Consider the following 13,291-nt stretch of genomic DNA (forward strand, 5'->3'; position numbering starts at 1 on the left):
GTTGTTGTGTGTGTGTGTTTTATTTTTATTTTTTATAAAGTACAACCCGTGGCTTCTGATTCATCAATAAGTCCCTCCGGACCTTTTTGCTCGGTAAAAAGCGATGATTTCTTTATCGATTTCCTGGTCCCCGGTTAGCGGTAAAGATTTCATAAAATCGTCGTCCTCCTCGAGACCTTTATCCGGATTCGGGATTTCCGTCAGTGCCTGAAACTCTCCCGCAGGTTCCGTCAAATCTGTCTCGTCGCGTTTTTCTGGGGTCGAAATTAACCCCGAACAGCTTTTTTCGCACCACGAAGAATTTTCACCGTCCGGTAACCGGCAACGGCTCAGTATATCCGCATCATCAAAGTTTTCCTCCCGTTTTTGGTGCTCGGAATGAATCTCGGAATCTTCGACAGACCGCAGCAAGTCCTGGAGGAACTTCGAGGGCAAAAAGCTCGACATCACGAGCGAAGCTTCAGCGCGAATCGAACTTTCACCGGTTGAACTCGCCCCAGAATTATCGCCTTCGATCGGTATTCGGCGATTCGAGTTCGTCAACGCCGGCGAATTCAATCCCGATGACCTTGAGGCCTCGGGTTCAGTGCCAGGATTTCGAACATGACCGGAATCCGACTCCTCGCTCGCCGTTTTGATCGTCGCCTTGCGTTTCTCGACATCCTCGTTCAGTTTCAGGCACTCATTGCTCAGGAAATCTGAGACTTTCATTCTGCGTCTGGCTCTTCCGGATTCGGACATCGCCTTCCTCAACGGCTTCGAGGGCTCGAAGATCTCCTTCTTCGTTTCCTCGTCTTCGTTCTTCGGCTGCGACCTTGCCAAGGTGAGTGCCTCAACGGGCGCGAAAAGATCTTTCGAATCTCTTCGAGGTGTCGGATCCGAGTCCTGCAGGAGATTCTCCACGGCATCTGAACACGTTTTGACGATTGACTGCTCTTGCTGACCCGAAGATGAGACGCTCTTGAGTTCGGTCACTTCGGACTTTAGGCTCTTGAGCAAAGTCAGGTTATCGGAGAGCCGGGATTGCTCGCCCTGGAGAGCTTTGTGCAACGTGTGAATCTCTGCTCCGTTCAGGATCTGGGGGTCACTCATCCGCCTCCGAAGGTCGCCTGCAACACCAAACACGAATCCTTGGAATTCCGAAACACGCAAAGACACAAGATACTGAAATTATGTATAAAAGCTCAGTTGTCGACGCTTCGCTATAAGTTGTTTAGAAATCGTTGCGAATCTACCATATTCGTTCCGTTTCACTCAACGGTGACTCATATTATTCATAAGACTATTCGCTACAAATCACCGGAACACGTTTTTTTTTCGTTTTTTTTTTTATCACGTTGGCGTCATTAAATATTTAAATTTATAACATCGGACCGATATTGATTATAATCATCAAATACCGCAAATCTTTGCGATAATTTTCTCAAGTCAGTGTCTTTGCGAGTGGTGAGAAGCTACAATTGCTAAATTTTTAAACTATTCGTAATTGGTTTGAAAAAGTTGTTGAATGTTTTCTGTATTTTTTCAATTTTTTTTTATGCGTTTTTCCCATCTTGTCAAAACATTTCCATTAATCGAATGGTATTTCCTAAATCGAATAGTAAAATTACAGATTTGCAAAGCAGATTATTTCTCATTGGTTAAAGATTGCAATTTGTTGATCTTTTGAATATGCCAGTATATTCGTCTGTAAAAGATTTCTATAATTGTGATTATGATTTTGTTTTAAATATAGTTTCAGCCTAAATCTCGCTTCTTTCGAATTTGAAAAATACAGTATCATTCTGCTGTGGTAAAATATTAAAAAATATCGTAATTGCGAAAGGAATTAGACGGTATTCCATTCTTGTAGTGAGGGCAATAAAAAAATGTGACTCCTTGAAATTATTGACGGGTGATGAATAAAGAAAGGAAGAAGAAAAAAGAAACAATGGTTTTACAGTTTTCATTGGTTTTACGCCTTGTTGCGACTTGTTTTCCGCGAATGGAAGAAAAAATCGAGACACCGGAGGAAAACTGTGCGAGGAGAAACGAATATTACTAATAATTATGCTAACCAATCGACGCCTTGCCGATTCTAATCAATTCTGCAACGGACCTCGCCTCGGCAATGATATTTCTGAGTCGAACTTTCTTGGCAATTACCGACGCCGTCGGGCTAGTTTCATCGACTTTTTCGCACGTTTGAAATGATCCTAAACAGAGTTTCACACAAGCATGATGGAATTTCAAAGTTATGTATGTATATATTTATATTGCAATGGGTTATTTCTCTTTGGTCGTAACCTGAATCGTTCGCCGAGTAGTTTGACGAGTTTCGTCTAGCTTTTTCAAGCATCTTGACTAACGCGGCTGTAGGTATACGCATTCGTATACGTGTCACGCGTATTGGTGCATGTATATAATTAACTAAATTAAGGAAATTTCACATCACTCGTGCTGCGTGGATAAGCAAAATAAGAGGAATTAAAAAAATGTCAAAAAAGAAAGAAATACCAACTCATACCAAGTGATTACGGATCCGCAGACATTATCGATGGTAATTAAATAAGAATTTTAAAAAAGTTGACTCACCGGTTAGTTTAAACCGTGCACGTATGTACAATATTAATAAAACGCTCGAAGGATACAAATCTCCTTGTCTCGTTGGATGACCAAATTTCTGTAATAATTCACGTCTTTTTCCGAGCTTTCGTCACCTGTTAAACAATCGATTTCTTCATTTTTTGATCTCAATTTACTCCGTAAAATGTTCAGGCAATATCTTATCTTCCTTTCGTCGTTTTTCCAGTCGATCGTTGCGAAAGCAGATTGCAAAAATTTGTCCACTTGATAATCGAGGTCCTGCTTTTCGCTCGGTGTTAGTTCCTCGTTTTTCTGCACAGAGTTGACTTGAAATTTGATACAAAAATTAATCGTTGAAGTACAATGTATACTTACCGGCTGATCGGTAAGCAGTGCTAATTGCTTCCTCAACCTCTCCACTTCCATTTTTAAAAATTTATTCTCGTCCTCTGCGTTTCTCTCGAAGACGAGGTTCACGTCGTTTTTAATTAGCGCGACTCTTTGGGAAAATCTACACGTGGAAATAGTTTCCTGTCCGCGAAATATGGTCGTTTTTAATCATTTACAAGATTGACGAAAAATTACTGCTAATTCCAACTATAAGCTACACGCACAATGAATTGTTCTAGAAAATATACGAAGATTCATCATTTTGACGTTGTAATGACAACTTGAATCAATTATTTCCCCTGATATTTCGGTGAAGAAATCAAACCCACCAAAAATTAATTAACATACAGTAGTGTCCGAAAGTTTTAGATCACTAAACTTGTCGAACTTCCGATCGAAAGGTTAGATATCTCGGCAAAAAAAAAAAAAACTCAAGTGAATGAAATGCCAGGTGGTATTTGAAAGTAGAAAGAATCAGCTTCGTTATGCTTTTTTTTCTTCAATTCTTCGCAACGTTTTTCTTTTTTGTATTCACTGAGTAATTAGTTGAACATGGATGTTTTTCTCTGTTACAATTATCATGCTTTCACATGGAAGATGTTCGAATAAGGTGATTTTTGAAATTGAAAAATTGAGATTCCCGTTGTTTTTTTTTTCAGAAAAGTGTTTCTTTTCCTTCTCGCACAGTTTTTGAACACAAGTTCAGTACTTTGAAACTGCGTCTTTTTGTTTATAAAAAATGTGTATTTTTTCCTCCCACTTTAAGCTGCGCGTTGGAAATGTTAAGATTTTTTTTTTTTTTTGTTGTTCGTACTTTATATCGCAAAAACGCAACACTCACAGAAATAATTTCAAACGTTATATTATCGTATAATATCTAATACCTAATTTGCATTAGAAAATGATACGCGTCTGACCTCTAAATTAGTTTTACTGATGCTCAAGGTCGCGAGCATCGTCGTCAGGCAGTTGCCGCCGAGACTATCCCTCAGGATGGCTGTTAGAAGTGAATTTCTGGAAGAATTTACATCCCGTGATAAAGTTACAAATTGAACGTACCGCGCTGTCTTTTATTGATACTCGATATACACGCGTTACGTAATCCTCTTTGAAAAAAATTTCTTTTACCTGTAAGGTATATGGCTCACGTTCTGCTGGCCGAGACACACGATTACCTGTTCCAGGTAGTGTAAACTCAGGTTTATGTGCTTTGCTTCTGTCAATATGCTGCCGGAAATACAGCATTTGTAGACGCGTTCTGATCTGCGGAAAGGCACCCAGTATACAATCGGGATGATTGAAGAGAATTATAAAAGGTTCTAATGACATTGATTTAAAAAAGAAAAAAAAAAAAAACAATTATTACGAGGACGAGTAATTAATAGATTTTTCGGAACAATGATTGTTTGATTGACATATTAATTGAAAAAGTGAACATATAAAAATATTAATCAAAGTCTAGAATTAACCGATTAATCGCCCTGCCTTAATAAATATTATTGAAAATTATATCGCGGATGATATATTTTGATAAATCTATTGGGGCTGATGAGAAAAATAATTACTTAATTAGAAATTATCTATATTCTGATTTGAATCAGGTATTTTATATGCAGTATTTTCACCGTTTAGGTTTGAAAACAAAATTTGTAGTCAACCTGACCTCGTTTTAGAACGAGAATATTTGTTTTCACTCTTTTGATGTTGATTTGTAGATAAAATCTGACGAGTTTCATGTAGCTCTTTTTTCTTCTTTTAAATTGCGTCATTTTTCCCCACACGCAATACTTATTGTTATGTATAAACACAGTTTTTATTCATCATAAATAGAAATAATCTGATTGTAAAGAATCAATTCAGATCGTTCAGAATTGTTCAATTGTGTCTCCGAACCAGTTTGCAAGTGTACGCAAAATACCGTTACGATTTTGACGTCATTTCCTGTTTGAAATGATACTGGAATGTTATTTTCACTTTTTTCAAAGCCCGTGCATGTATTTTGCTGTGGAACCAAAGTTGTAGAATTTCCAAGTGATCAACGAAATCATCAAGTTTTCCGCGTTTGCCATGGAGTAAAAATTTTTCAAAAATCAAGTGTTTAAGAGGCGCGTCATACACGCCATGACACCGATAATATCGAATAATGTGGGACATAAAATCAACGGTCTATTAATAAACTAAACGTCCCTGATAATTGCACTTTGATCGCAACGATCAACCGAATTAAATCTAGCGAATATTTTTGGCGTGGGTACATAAAATAAGAAGTGACTAGAAAAATGTTGTTTCGAAGAGTTCGTAAAAAATTTTGGTAAAATGGATATTCTCACAAAACAACGGTTTGATCAGTTTATCAAATTTTTTAGTAAACGAGGCCTCAACGTCAACTTGGTGTTGTAGCAGAAACTAAATTACGCAACAGTTGAATAAAAACATAGCACAAGTAGCTGTAATCAAAAAGAATAGTAATCGGTATTCAATTTTTTGGTCACAGCAACAAGACTGATTTTCAATTTATACCCAGAACTAAATTTTTGGTCATGACAAAAAATGGAAATATTATATCTTACCCAGCGAGATCGACGAGATGCATTTTAGCCTTCTTCAGGTATTTTTCAGCACCGTATTGCCTCACAGATACGACTATTGTGAATATGCAGTGTGATCTCGACGACTGAGGATTCATCGGGGTTTCTGCTATGGCTCTGGAAAAAAAGAGATCGTCGCCATAATTATCGCGGCATTTCATTCGGCATATGTCGTTATCATAACCAGGTATTATAACGCGGAGAAGAATTATTACCTCTTCGTATCCCCCAGAAAAAGAAGTGCCAACGCGTCTTTCTCATTCTCGACGACTCGAAAGCTCAGATTCTTCAGGTGGAGTCTACCGGCTTCGTCTTCTTGAATCGTCACGCGACTGGAAAAGTCAATTTTCTTTGCCTTTTCCCTCGATCAATTTCATTCTACTCATATATTTATCCAGGCTGTGCGATGAAACGATTGATTCTTTTTCAACCAATCGATTAATCGGTGTTTTCAATGATTTAGCCCTTAAACTATTCGTATTTTCAAACATTATCAATATTTCCGGGGAATCGGCGCTTTCGATTGATCGCTTTTGTCGATTAATTACTCAATCAGGAATTCCGATTATTCGGCCTTTTCAATGAATCGCTCAATCGGTATTTTGGATGAATAGTTTTTCTGACTCACCGATAAATCGACCCTTTCAATAAATAGTTCTGTCGATTTATCTTATCGTCGTTCCCTTCGGTTAGTCCTTTTTCGGTTAATCGATTAATGGCACATACCTGATATTTATTGAATTTTATTTTACATTTCTTTGTCTGTCGCGATTTTATAATGGTGGAACAAATCAGGAAACTGCAAACGTTCAAACGAGATCGCCTTATTAGTGGCGTAACTCGAGGTAACCAGTTGCTTCTCACAACATCTTGACTCTTGAGTGCACGCTGCTATACCGTACTGTATACTCGGTCTCCGGAGACCGAACCGTAACAAGACTAGAAATGCAATTACTTTTTTACTTTTTACAAAATCCCATGCGTTACGTTGTAGCGAAATCCAGAGATTTCCATTTAAGGATGATCGCATACGTAAGTTACGATACGTTACACAGTCCTGTCGGAACATTTTCCAAACGATTTAGAAAATGTGGATCTGGAACATTTCGCTCCATATTCAATTCCAAAAGATTTCAACTTCCTCTACACAAATACAAGGTGTTTCCGAGTAAACGCTGCAGTATATTGGGTTGCCTACCACCGAGGGGCATAAATGTCGTTAAAACAGACTTACTGTGTTACCGGTACTTGGCAACACGCAAACGCGCTACCTGCCGATAAATCGATAGGTCTGCCTTAACGATATTTGTGCCCCTCGGTGGTAGGCAACCCAACATGCTGCAGCGTTTCCTCGGAAACACCCCGTGTATGACGAAAGGTTAATGAAAAACTACGTGACTTTGAAGATATTGTACCAAATTAACAATTCCCACGAATTAAGAAAATTGCGGATGACAATGTGAGAGAAGAACGTTACAGTATACATATTGCATCGTGTTTTGACCCAGAAAAACGAAGAAAGAAATTTGGCAAAATAGTAGAACCTCAATGGTGACCTAATTGTTTTTCCCTCTCGATCTATGACGATCATGTATGTATACGGAGGTTTTCGAACCGCTGTTTATTTCCCCAGTTTTCGGTAACGGTATTTCATCGTGTAATTCCGTCACGTGTCTGGCGTGTAGATCGAGTCTTTGGCCACGCGTGTGGATTGTCAATTAACGATAGTCAGTTTTATACGTGGGTGAGGCTTACGGAAGGTCTTCCAGTTTCGCGACGACCTCGTGATTCGGATCCAACAGGTCGTAACCATTCTCGTTGTAGATTTCGAGGTATGCGATTTCTACGGAGTAGAGGTTCTCCGGATTCTGCATTATACACACGTTATACACATTATACAACTGTAATATCATCTATAATATTCCGACACCGAATTCTTACCGAGAAAGTTCCGGCGCGTCGTTATTATCATAATCGCTTATGTTAATTGTATGTTTGCGGATTGACATCCACGCGCATGTTATAGCTAATTTCATATTAATAACCTTTTGAATAGTTTGAAAAAGGTGTTGAATCGTTCTTGGCAGGATGCCTCGATCCTCGTATCCTTCCGAATCACCTGTTATGGAAAATGTTTTACCGCTGCCCGTCTGAAAAGTTCATGTTCAGTCGTATCGTTCACTCTGGTAAAACATATAGGCTCAGAAAATAAAATTTATTCTATTACAAAATCTATAATAGTCGTAGTGAAAATTAAGATTTGGCGAAATTCATTTCTTAGTTGCAATTTACGAATGAAAACTTTTTATTTCAACTGGGAAATTGGAATTAATTGTCTCACATGATTACCTGACCATAAGCGAAAATAGTTGCGTTGTAGCCGTTCAGAACGCTGAAACAAATTAATCAAATTTACTTTGCACAGGTGATTTGAAATCAGATATTTCACTTGCTACAAGGTAGTTTTGACCAGGATCTGATTCCTCCTGAATCCTGGATGACAGGTACAAGTTTTAAACCCGGGAAATTCAGTTAAAGACGTTGTTTAATGAAAAATCAATACCGTTTTGTTAATTTGATGACGAGGCAGTTGAACGATGAAAATTTTTCGCATTGATATATCCGACAGGTTACGAAAATTTTCATTAAAAATTCAACAACAATAAATATACTAAACTTATAAACAAGAGCACAGATACGGATTTTCCATTTCAAATCGTTTCGAAGGGGTTTAAATTTTAGGAAACTCGTGCGATATCATTCCAAAGGAAACTATTTTTCACAGATACACTTATACGGATTTTTTTTTTTTAGCTAATTTAAAATTACCGTTTTTTGATAAAAATCAGTATCAGCGTAATCTTGAAAAAATTAAATATCTATCGAGACCAAATTGATAAATACAAAAAAAATTTCCGAAATTACTCGGTTATAAATCATTTCAAAGTGATTTAAAATGAAAAGCCAATATTATATCTAAGCTTCAGTTTACAATTTTAGTATTTCTTTTTCTTTCTGAATTTTTAGAAAAATCAACACAGGTCGAACATACGAACGAGGAATTATTTATCGTCTTGGAGAATCACCTCACAGTGATTTCAGATTTTATTCGACCAGATTTCACGACTTTTGGTGTTTTGCAAAATTTTACGTATTTCGTCGAAACCACTTTCCCAACCGATCGACGTTAATAATCGATTCGCAGCTTGCACTCGGGTGATATATAATATAAATAATAATTGCTTGGAGTTCCAAGTATTCGTACCTCTGAATTACAGGCTTTGCAACATCTTCGAAAACTTCGTCCTGTCTGGCAGCGTGATCAAAGATTTTATGGAATCTGAAGAAAGGTAATTCGCACTTAGATTACACGAAAATTTTGAATCACGAAATTGTCTTGATATAACTTACGCAAAGTTCCATGACTCTGGTCTATTGTCAATGAACTCGTTAATGGATTTCTGGGCTCCCCATAAAACCAGATAATCTTCTTCTACATGTTTTTTGGGCCGCCGATGTATCTCGTAATTCTGCACAAGGGTAACGAAATTTGATATCATCATTCTCACAGGTTAGTCAGACCGATGTAATTAATGACCGACCACGACGTTTCTTCGTTTTAATTCCGGTCTCAGTCGAGCAAAGACTTTTATCTCATTTTTCACCATGCTGCTTAAGATTTGTCTGTATTTTATACTATTATTCTCTCTCACTTCTCGTTAGAAAAATTGAAGCAATTTTGACCGAAACCTGAAACCTTTATTTGCGCACATCGGCTGCCTGTCGTCTGCAACATTTTCTCTGCTCTTTTTTTCCGTATGCTCCTATCGATATCTTCCGCCAGTCTTTTATCTCGAGCGAGTTGTGAACTTACACTGCTCTACATCTTGTAGTATACGTCAATAACGATGTAATGACAATTTTTACGTGAAAATAATCATCTACCGCGGTTTTGGACCGATGGTCGTAACGTGAAAAAAAATTCGAAAATTATAAACCCATATGGCGGTTTAACGATCTTCCGGTAATTGCACGTGTTTATTACGGATTCATGGCTGACTTGGATACCGTTTCTGGTGGCCTGAATCACAACCTGTCATTACACAATGCTGCCGCATAACTGCAGAAAGAAGTGCACCAACAAAATTCTCAACTCATTTTACGTCATTCGTAAAAACCTTAGCTTTCAACCGTGCTTTTTATTACACGTCACTTGTATGCCCGATGACCGGAGGCTCCACAAATTCAGTCATGGGTTGTGAAAATAACAGAATATTTTGAGATATAAATTCATGGTTTGATTTGTTCATAAATGATTAGAAAAAAATGTCTGTTGTGTAGAATCGTTACGAGTTATGACTTATAACTTGCAAATTTACGATTTGGTAAAAAAATACGTTATTTTTATTCGAAACCTTTCTTGTACGATCTTGTATAAAATTGATTTTTGGACAAAGTAAGCTATCCAATTCGAATCCATTAAAACAAAACGAATAATCTGCGTTTTGAGTTTTGTATTAGTATAATAAATGCGATATAACTTACAATGAGTTGTTAAGAGTTAAACTAATTTCTGATTGAATTCTGTAGCAATCTTCCATTATTCGTAAAGATTGTACACGACCATCGAGTCGAACTTCATATCAGATGATAAGTTGATTTACTCGAGAAACTTGAATGAGTTTCAACGCTTCAGAAGTCGAATGAAGTTGAAGTTCGCAACGTTAGTGTAACGTTAAGGTACATTAATGATGAAAAATATACCAATATTGATTTTAGAATCTGAACTACTTCAAAGTCATGCTAAAATTGCCAGATATTGATTCGTTACTTTTCATCATCTACAAGGAGAGAAATTTCCAGTTACGTTTACAGCGCTTAACTATTTTTATCTTTTATCATAATCGAAAAATATAATACCGGGTGAAAAATGCAATTATTAAAATCTGGTACATATGTATACCATTCTTCTTTGTCATAGTCACGTGTATCAAATTTTTTCGTAACTGTAGTGATTATTTGACGTTGGTGTAACAAGAAATTGATGTCGAGACCTTATTTAACCGGAAAATGTAGTACACTGAACAAACTAATGTAATCTCGCAATACCCAGTGGATGTAGCATTGACAATTATAATCACAGTAAATAGTTGCTTGAACCGTATTTTATTGCCATTCTAACAATATTTGAGCCGTCATTGTAACGGTATGTACCTTTTTTACTAGAATTTTCTAGTAACTGTAACAAATGAAGTTTTACTCAGTATTGTTTTCCGTGATTCGTCCTTTGACGCTGCTAACTTGAACGGAAGAGGAGAAAAATGAAGAAGTATTAGAAAATAGGATCAAAACACTGAATTTTGAAAAGTGAAACAATCGATTCACATAATTTCAAAATACAGGAAAGTCAAAATGTGAAAAGCTCAAAGTGCAGAAAGCAAAAATGGCATAATAGTCAGAATGAAGAGGAATAGCGGAATTCTCACGATTCTATATTTTACGTTTCTAATCAGATCGAAGTTAGTAAGGTTAACGTAACGATTCATGCTGAAAAAAACCGTTATTCCGCGATTTTGTAACCGTTTGAAATCCAGTAAACCGTAACAAAACAAAACGTACTTACATTTCGCAATCTCATTTCCTTAAAAATCATTATAAAAGTAAGAAAATATTGATTTATTTCAACGTTTCGTCACAAAAACGTTACCAACTTCAACCTCGTCTTTGCTCTGGGTGCTTCACCTCTCCGCACGTCGACTCTTCTATACATCGACTTTGTAAATTTGAAAAATTGTACAAACCTAGATTTCTGTACCTCTTTGAAAATTCGATATCGTCACACCGACCTACGTATTTTCTGAACTACGTCTACTTTACGAAATGATCATCTTTTACGCTCTTACAACGTAGTTCCAGTTACCGCTCAGTTCTTAACTATTTTCATTTTTTACCACAATCGAAATATACAGTTTTAGGTACAAAATGAAAATTAGTTTTCTAGTTCTTACCAGAAAGTCTAGTATCCGTTACTATTCTTTCTCATTACGATCACTGTTGCCATATTTTCATGTGACTGTTGCGAAAATTTAACGCTTGTGCAACAATAAATTGACGTTAACGCCTTGTTTAGCTAAAAAAGTAGAGTAAACCTCGCAAACTGATTTTGCGTTGCAATTACCAAAAAAGGATCGATGATAGCGCAAAATGGTAACGCGTACCTCGTTTTTCGTAATCCCAATAATATTCAAACAGTTTTATTAACGATACCTGTTTCACTGAATTTTTCTAGTTACTATAAAAAATGAAATTTTTCTCAGAGTAACGAAGTAAAGCCTAAAATTTGGGTCGACGTCTTTGCTATCCACAGAAGAAAAAGAATCAAAATCGGCTTCGGTAGTATAGGAATTATAAGCGAACATAGGTCAGAAAGAATTTCGTGTTTTATATGCGTATATATATAAAGATAAATATAACCAGAGTTCCGCGCTGGTTTAGAAATGTCAGCGTGCAAAACCGCACGATACGGTAAAGCGGTATGCATGCGTCCTTACGCGGACCTCGTTTTTCGTAATTCTAACAATATTCAAACAGTTTTTTTAACGACACTTGTTTTACTGAATTTTTCTAGTTACTGTAAGAAATGAAATTTTTCTCAGTGCAGCCCGACGAATTCCTTTCGAAAATCGCAAAAATCCTACCGACACCCAGCAACTCGAGCTTTACTGCGAATGTCACCGGCTTTTGCGAGATTCGACGCACACATTCGGCTTTCGATACATCTCGCTTCGTTCTCCGCGTTTCGACCCATCGATCCGTCTCCGCAGGCCGCACGTCGTCATGGTTACGCGGTTGCGGCGGACCGGCGCAGAGAACCGTCAAACGTCCCGACGTCCCGACGTCCCGGCCTTCGGTTCAGTTAAGGCAACTTTTCCGGTCCGGAATTGCACGCGTTTTTCAGTTTTCGTTCAGCTGCTCATCGTGCCTCTGATTCTGCTCCGATTTCTCCCAATCGGCATCGCCGCGTTTCTCGGTTTCACTGCCGGTGCACAACCTGCGCCGATTTTCACGTGAATTTTCAGCCGGACCGGCTCTTCGCCATTGGATTTTTCATGTTTCCGTTCGGCTCGATGGGCGACTCGTGTGAAACTTATACTCTATGGGACCCTCGCTGTATTGATCTGACCTGCACGCCGACTGCAATGGAATCTTGCGTCTAGTTCGCCGAGTGAGCGAGTGAGCGAGTAGTCGGTAAGACAACGACCTATCTCAATTTCAGATTTACTTCCGCCGCTGCGTAATTTCCCTGCGGATCGTCAGTCACTATGCGAATTGAGAAGGATGGTTCGATCGATCGATCGATAGACTATTGAAAAAAAGTGAGCATGTTCGGTAACTTGATAGGAAATATAGTCTTCTGACTGAAACGAGTCGTCGTAAATTGAAATCGAACGAATTTGTTAGATTTTTAACGATTTTATACCGGTTTGAAATTAAGCATTGACATCGAACCGTTTGCTTACCATTCCAGAATTTTCAATCCTGTCAGTTTTGAAGCGATCTTCGTAGCCTGAATGTATAATAATTTGTTAAGTATTCGACGTACGACTATCTCGTTTTGAAACTAATAAAACGTATCAGTTTTTCGGCATCCTAGATCTCCGTATAATTTTTCCGAATTGAACATTGTGCGGTGTTTACGTTGACACCTTTCACTTTCGATCCGAGGTTGAAATTCAAATTGTCGATGA

At 37.7% G+C, this 13,291-nt stretch overlaps 2 protein-coding genes across 3 annotated transcripts in view; one reads left to right on the forward strand and one right to left on the reverse strand.

The window, feature by feature from the left end:
* Positions 1-29: 29 nt before the first annotated feature.
* On the reverse strand, positions 30-9,211 carry LOC124221458 (kinesin-like protein KIF6). Its single transcript, XM_069137387.1, has 14 exons — positions 9,146-9,211; positions 8,955-9,073; positions 8,809-8,883; positions 7,893-7,935; positions 7,589-7,693; positions 7,299-7,411; positions 5,759-5,875; positions 5,526-5,660; positions 4,084-4,218; positions 3,873-3,969; positions 2,941-3,096; positions 2,631-2,877; positions 2,287-2,352; positions 30-1,109 (listed from the first exon to the last, which is right to left on the reverse strand). The coding sequence occupies exons 1-14, from the start codon at positions 9,209-9,211 to the stop codon at positions 64-66; spliced, it is 2,520 nt and encodes an 839-aa protein (XP_068993488.1). The 3' UTR covers positions 30-63.
* Positions 9,212-12,435: 3,224 nt separating this feature from the next.
* DAAM (disheveled-associated activator of morphogenesis-like protein) overlaps positions 12,436-13,291 on the forward strand; it is a 58,715-nt gene continuing 57,859 nt past the window's right edge. Inside the window, exon 1 of one of the 2 annotated variants that reach the window (XM_046631491.2) lies at positions 12,436-12,791. The gene's annotated coding sequence lies outside the window, so the exon portion shown is untranslated. The other variant, XM_046631492.2, reaches the window with a different exon arrangement.

Source organism: Neodiprion pinetum, chromosome 6 (genome assembly GCF_021155775.2).
Source record: "Neodiprion pinetum isolate iyNeoPine1 chromosome 6, iyNeoPine1.2, whole genome shotgun sequence".
NCBI classification, from domain to species: domain Eukaryota; kingdom Metazoa; phylum Arthropoda; class Insecta; order Hymenoptera; family Diprionidae; genus Neodiprion; species Neodiprion pinetum.

Bases quoted from the DNA above. Each gene is read 5' to 3' on its own strand.
- LOC124221458 (XM_069137387.1), bottom strand. From the start codon at position 9,211: ATGGTGAAAAATGAGATAAAAGTCTTTGCTCGACTGAGACCGGAATTA. The intron at 5,876-7,298 runs GTAAGCCTCACC...TGACTTTTCCAG, and splicing joins GCGAAACTGGAAGACCTTCC to TCGCGTGACGATTCAAGAAG. The intron at 5,661-5,758 runs GTAATAATTCTT...CTTTTTTTCCAG, and splicing joins TTTCTGGGGGATACGAAGAG to AGCCATAGCAGAAACCCCGA.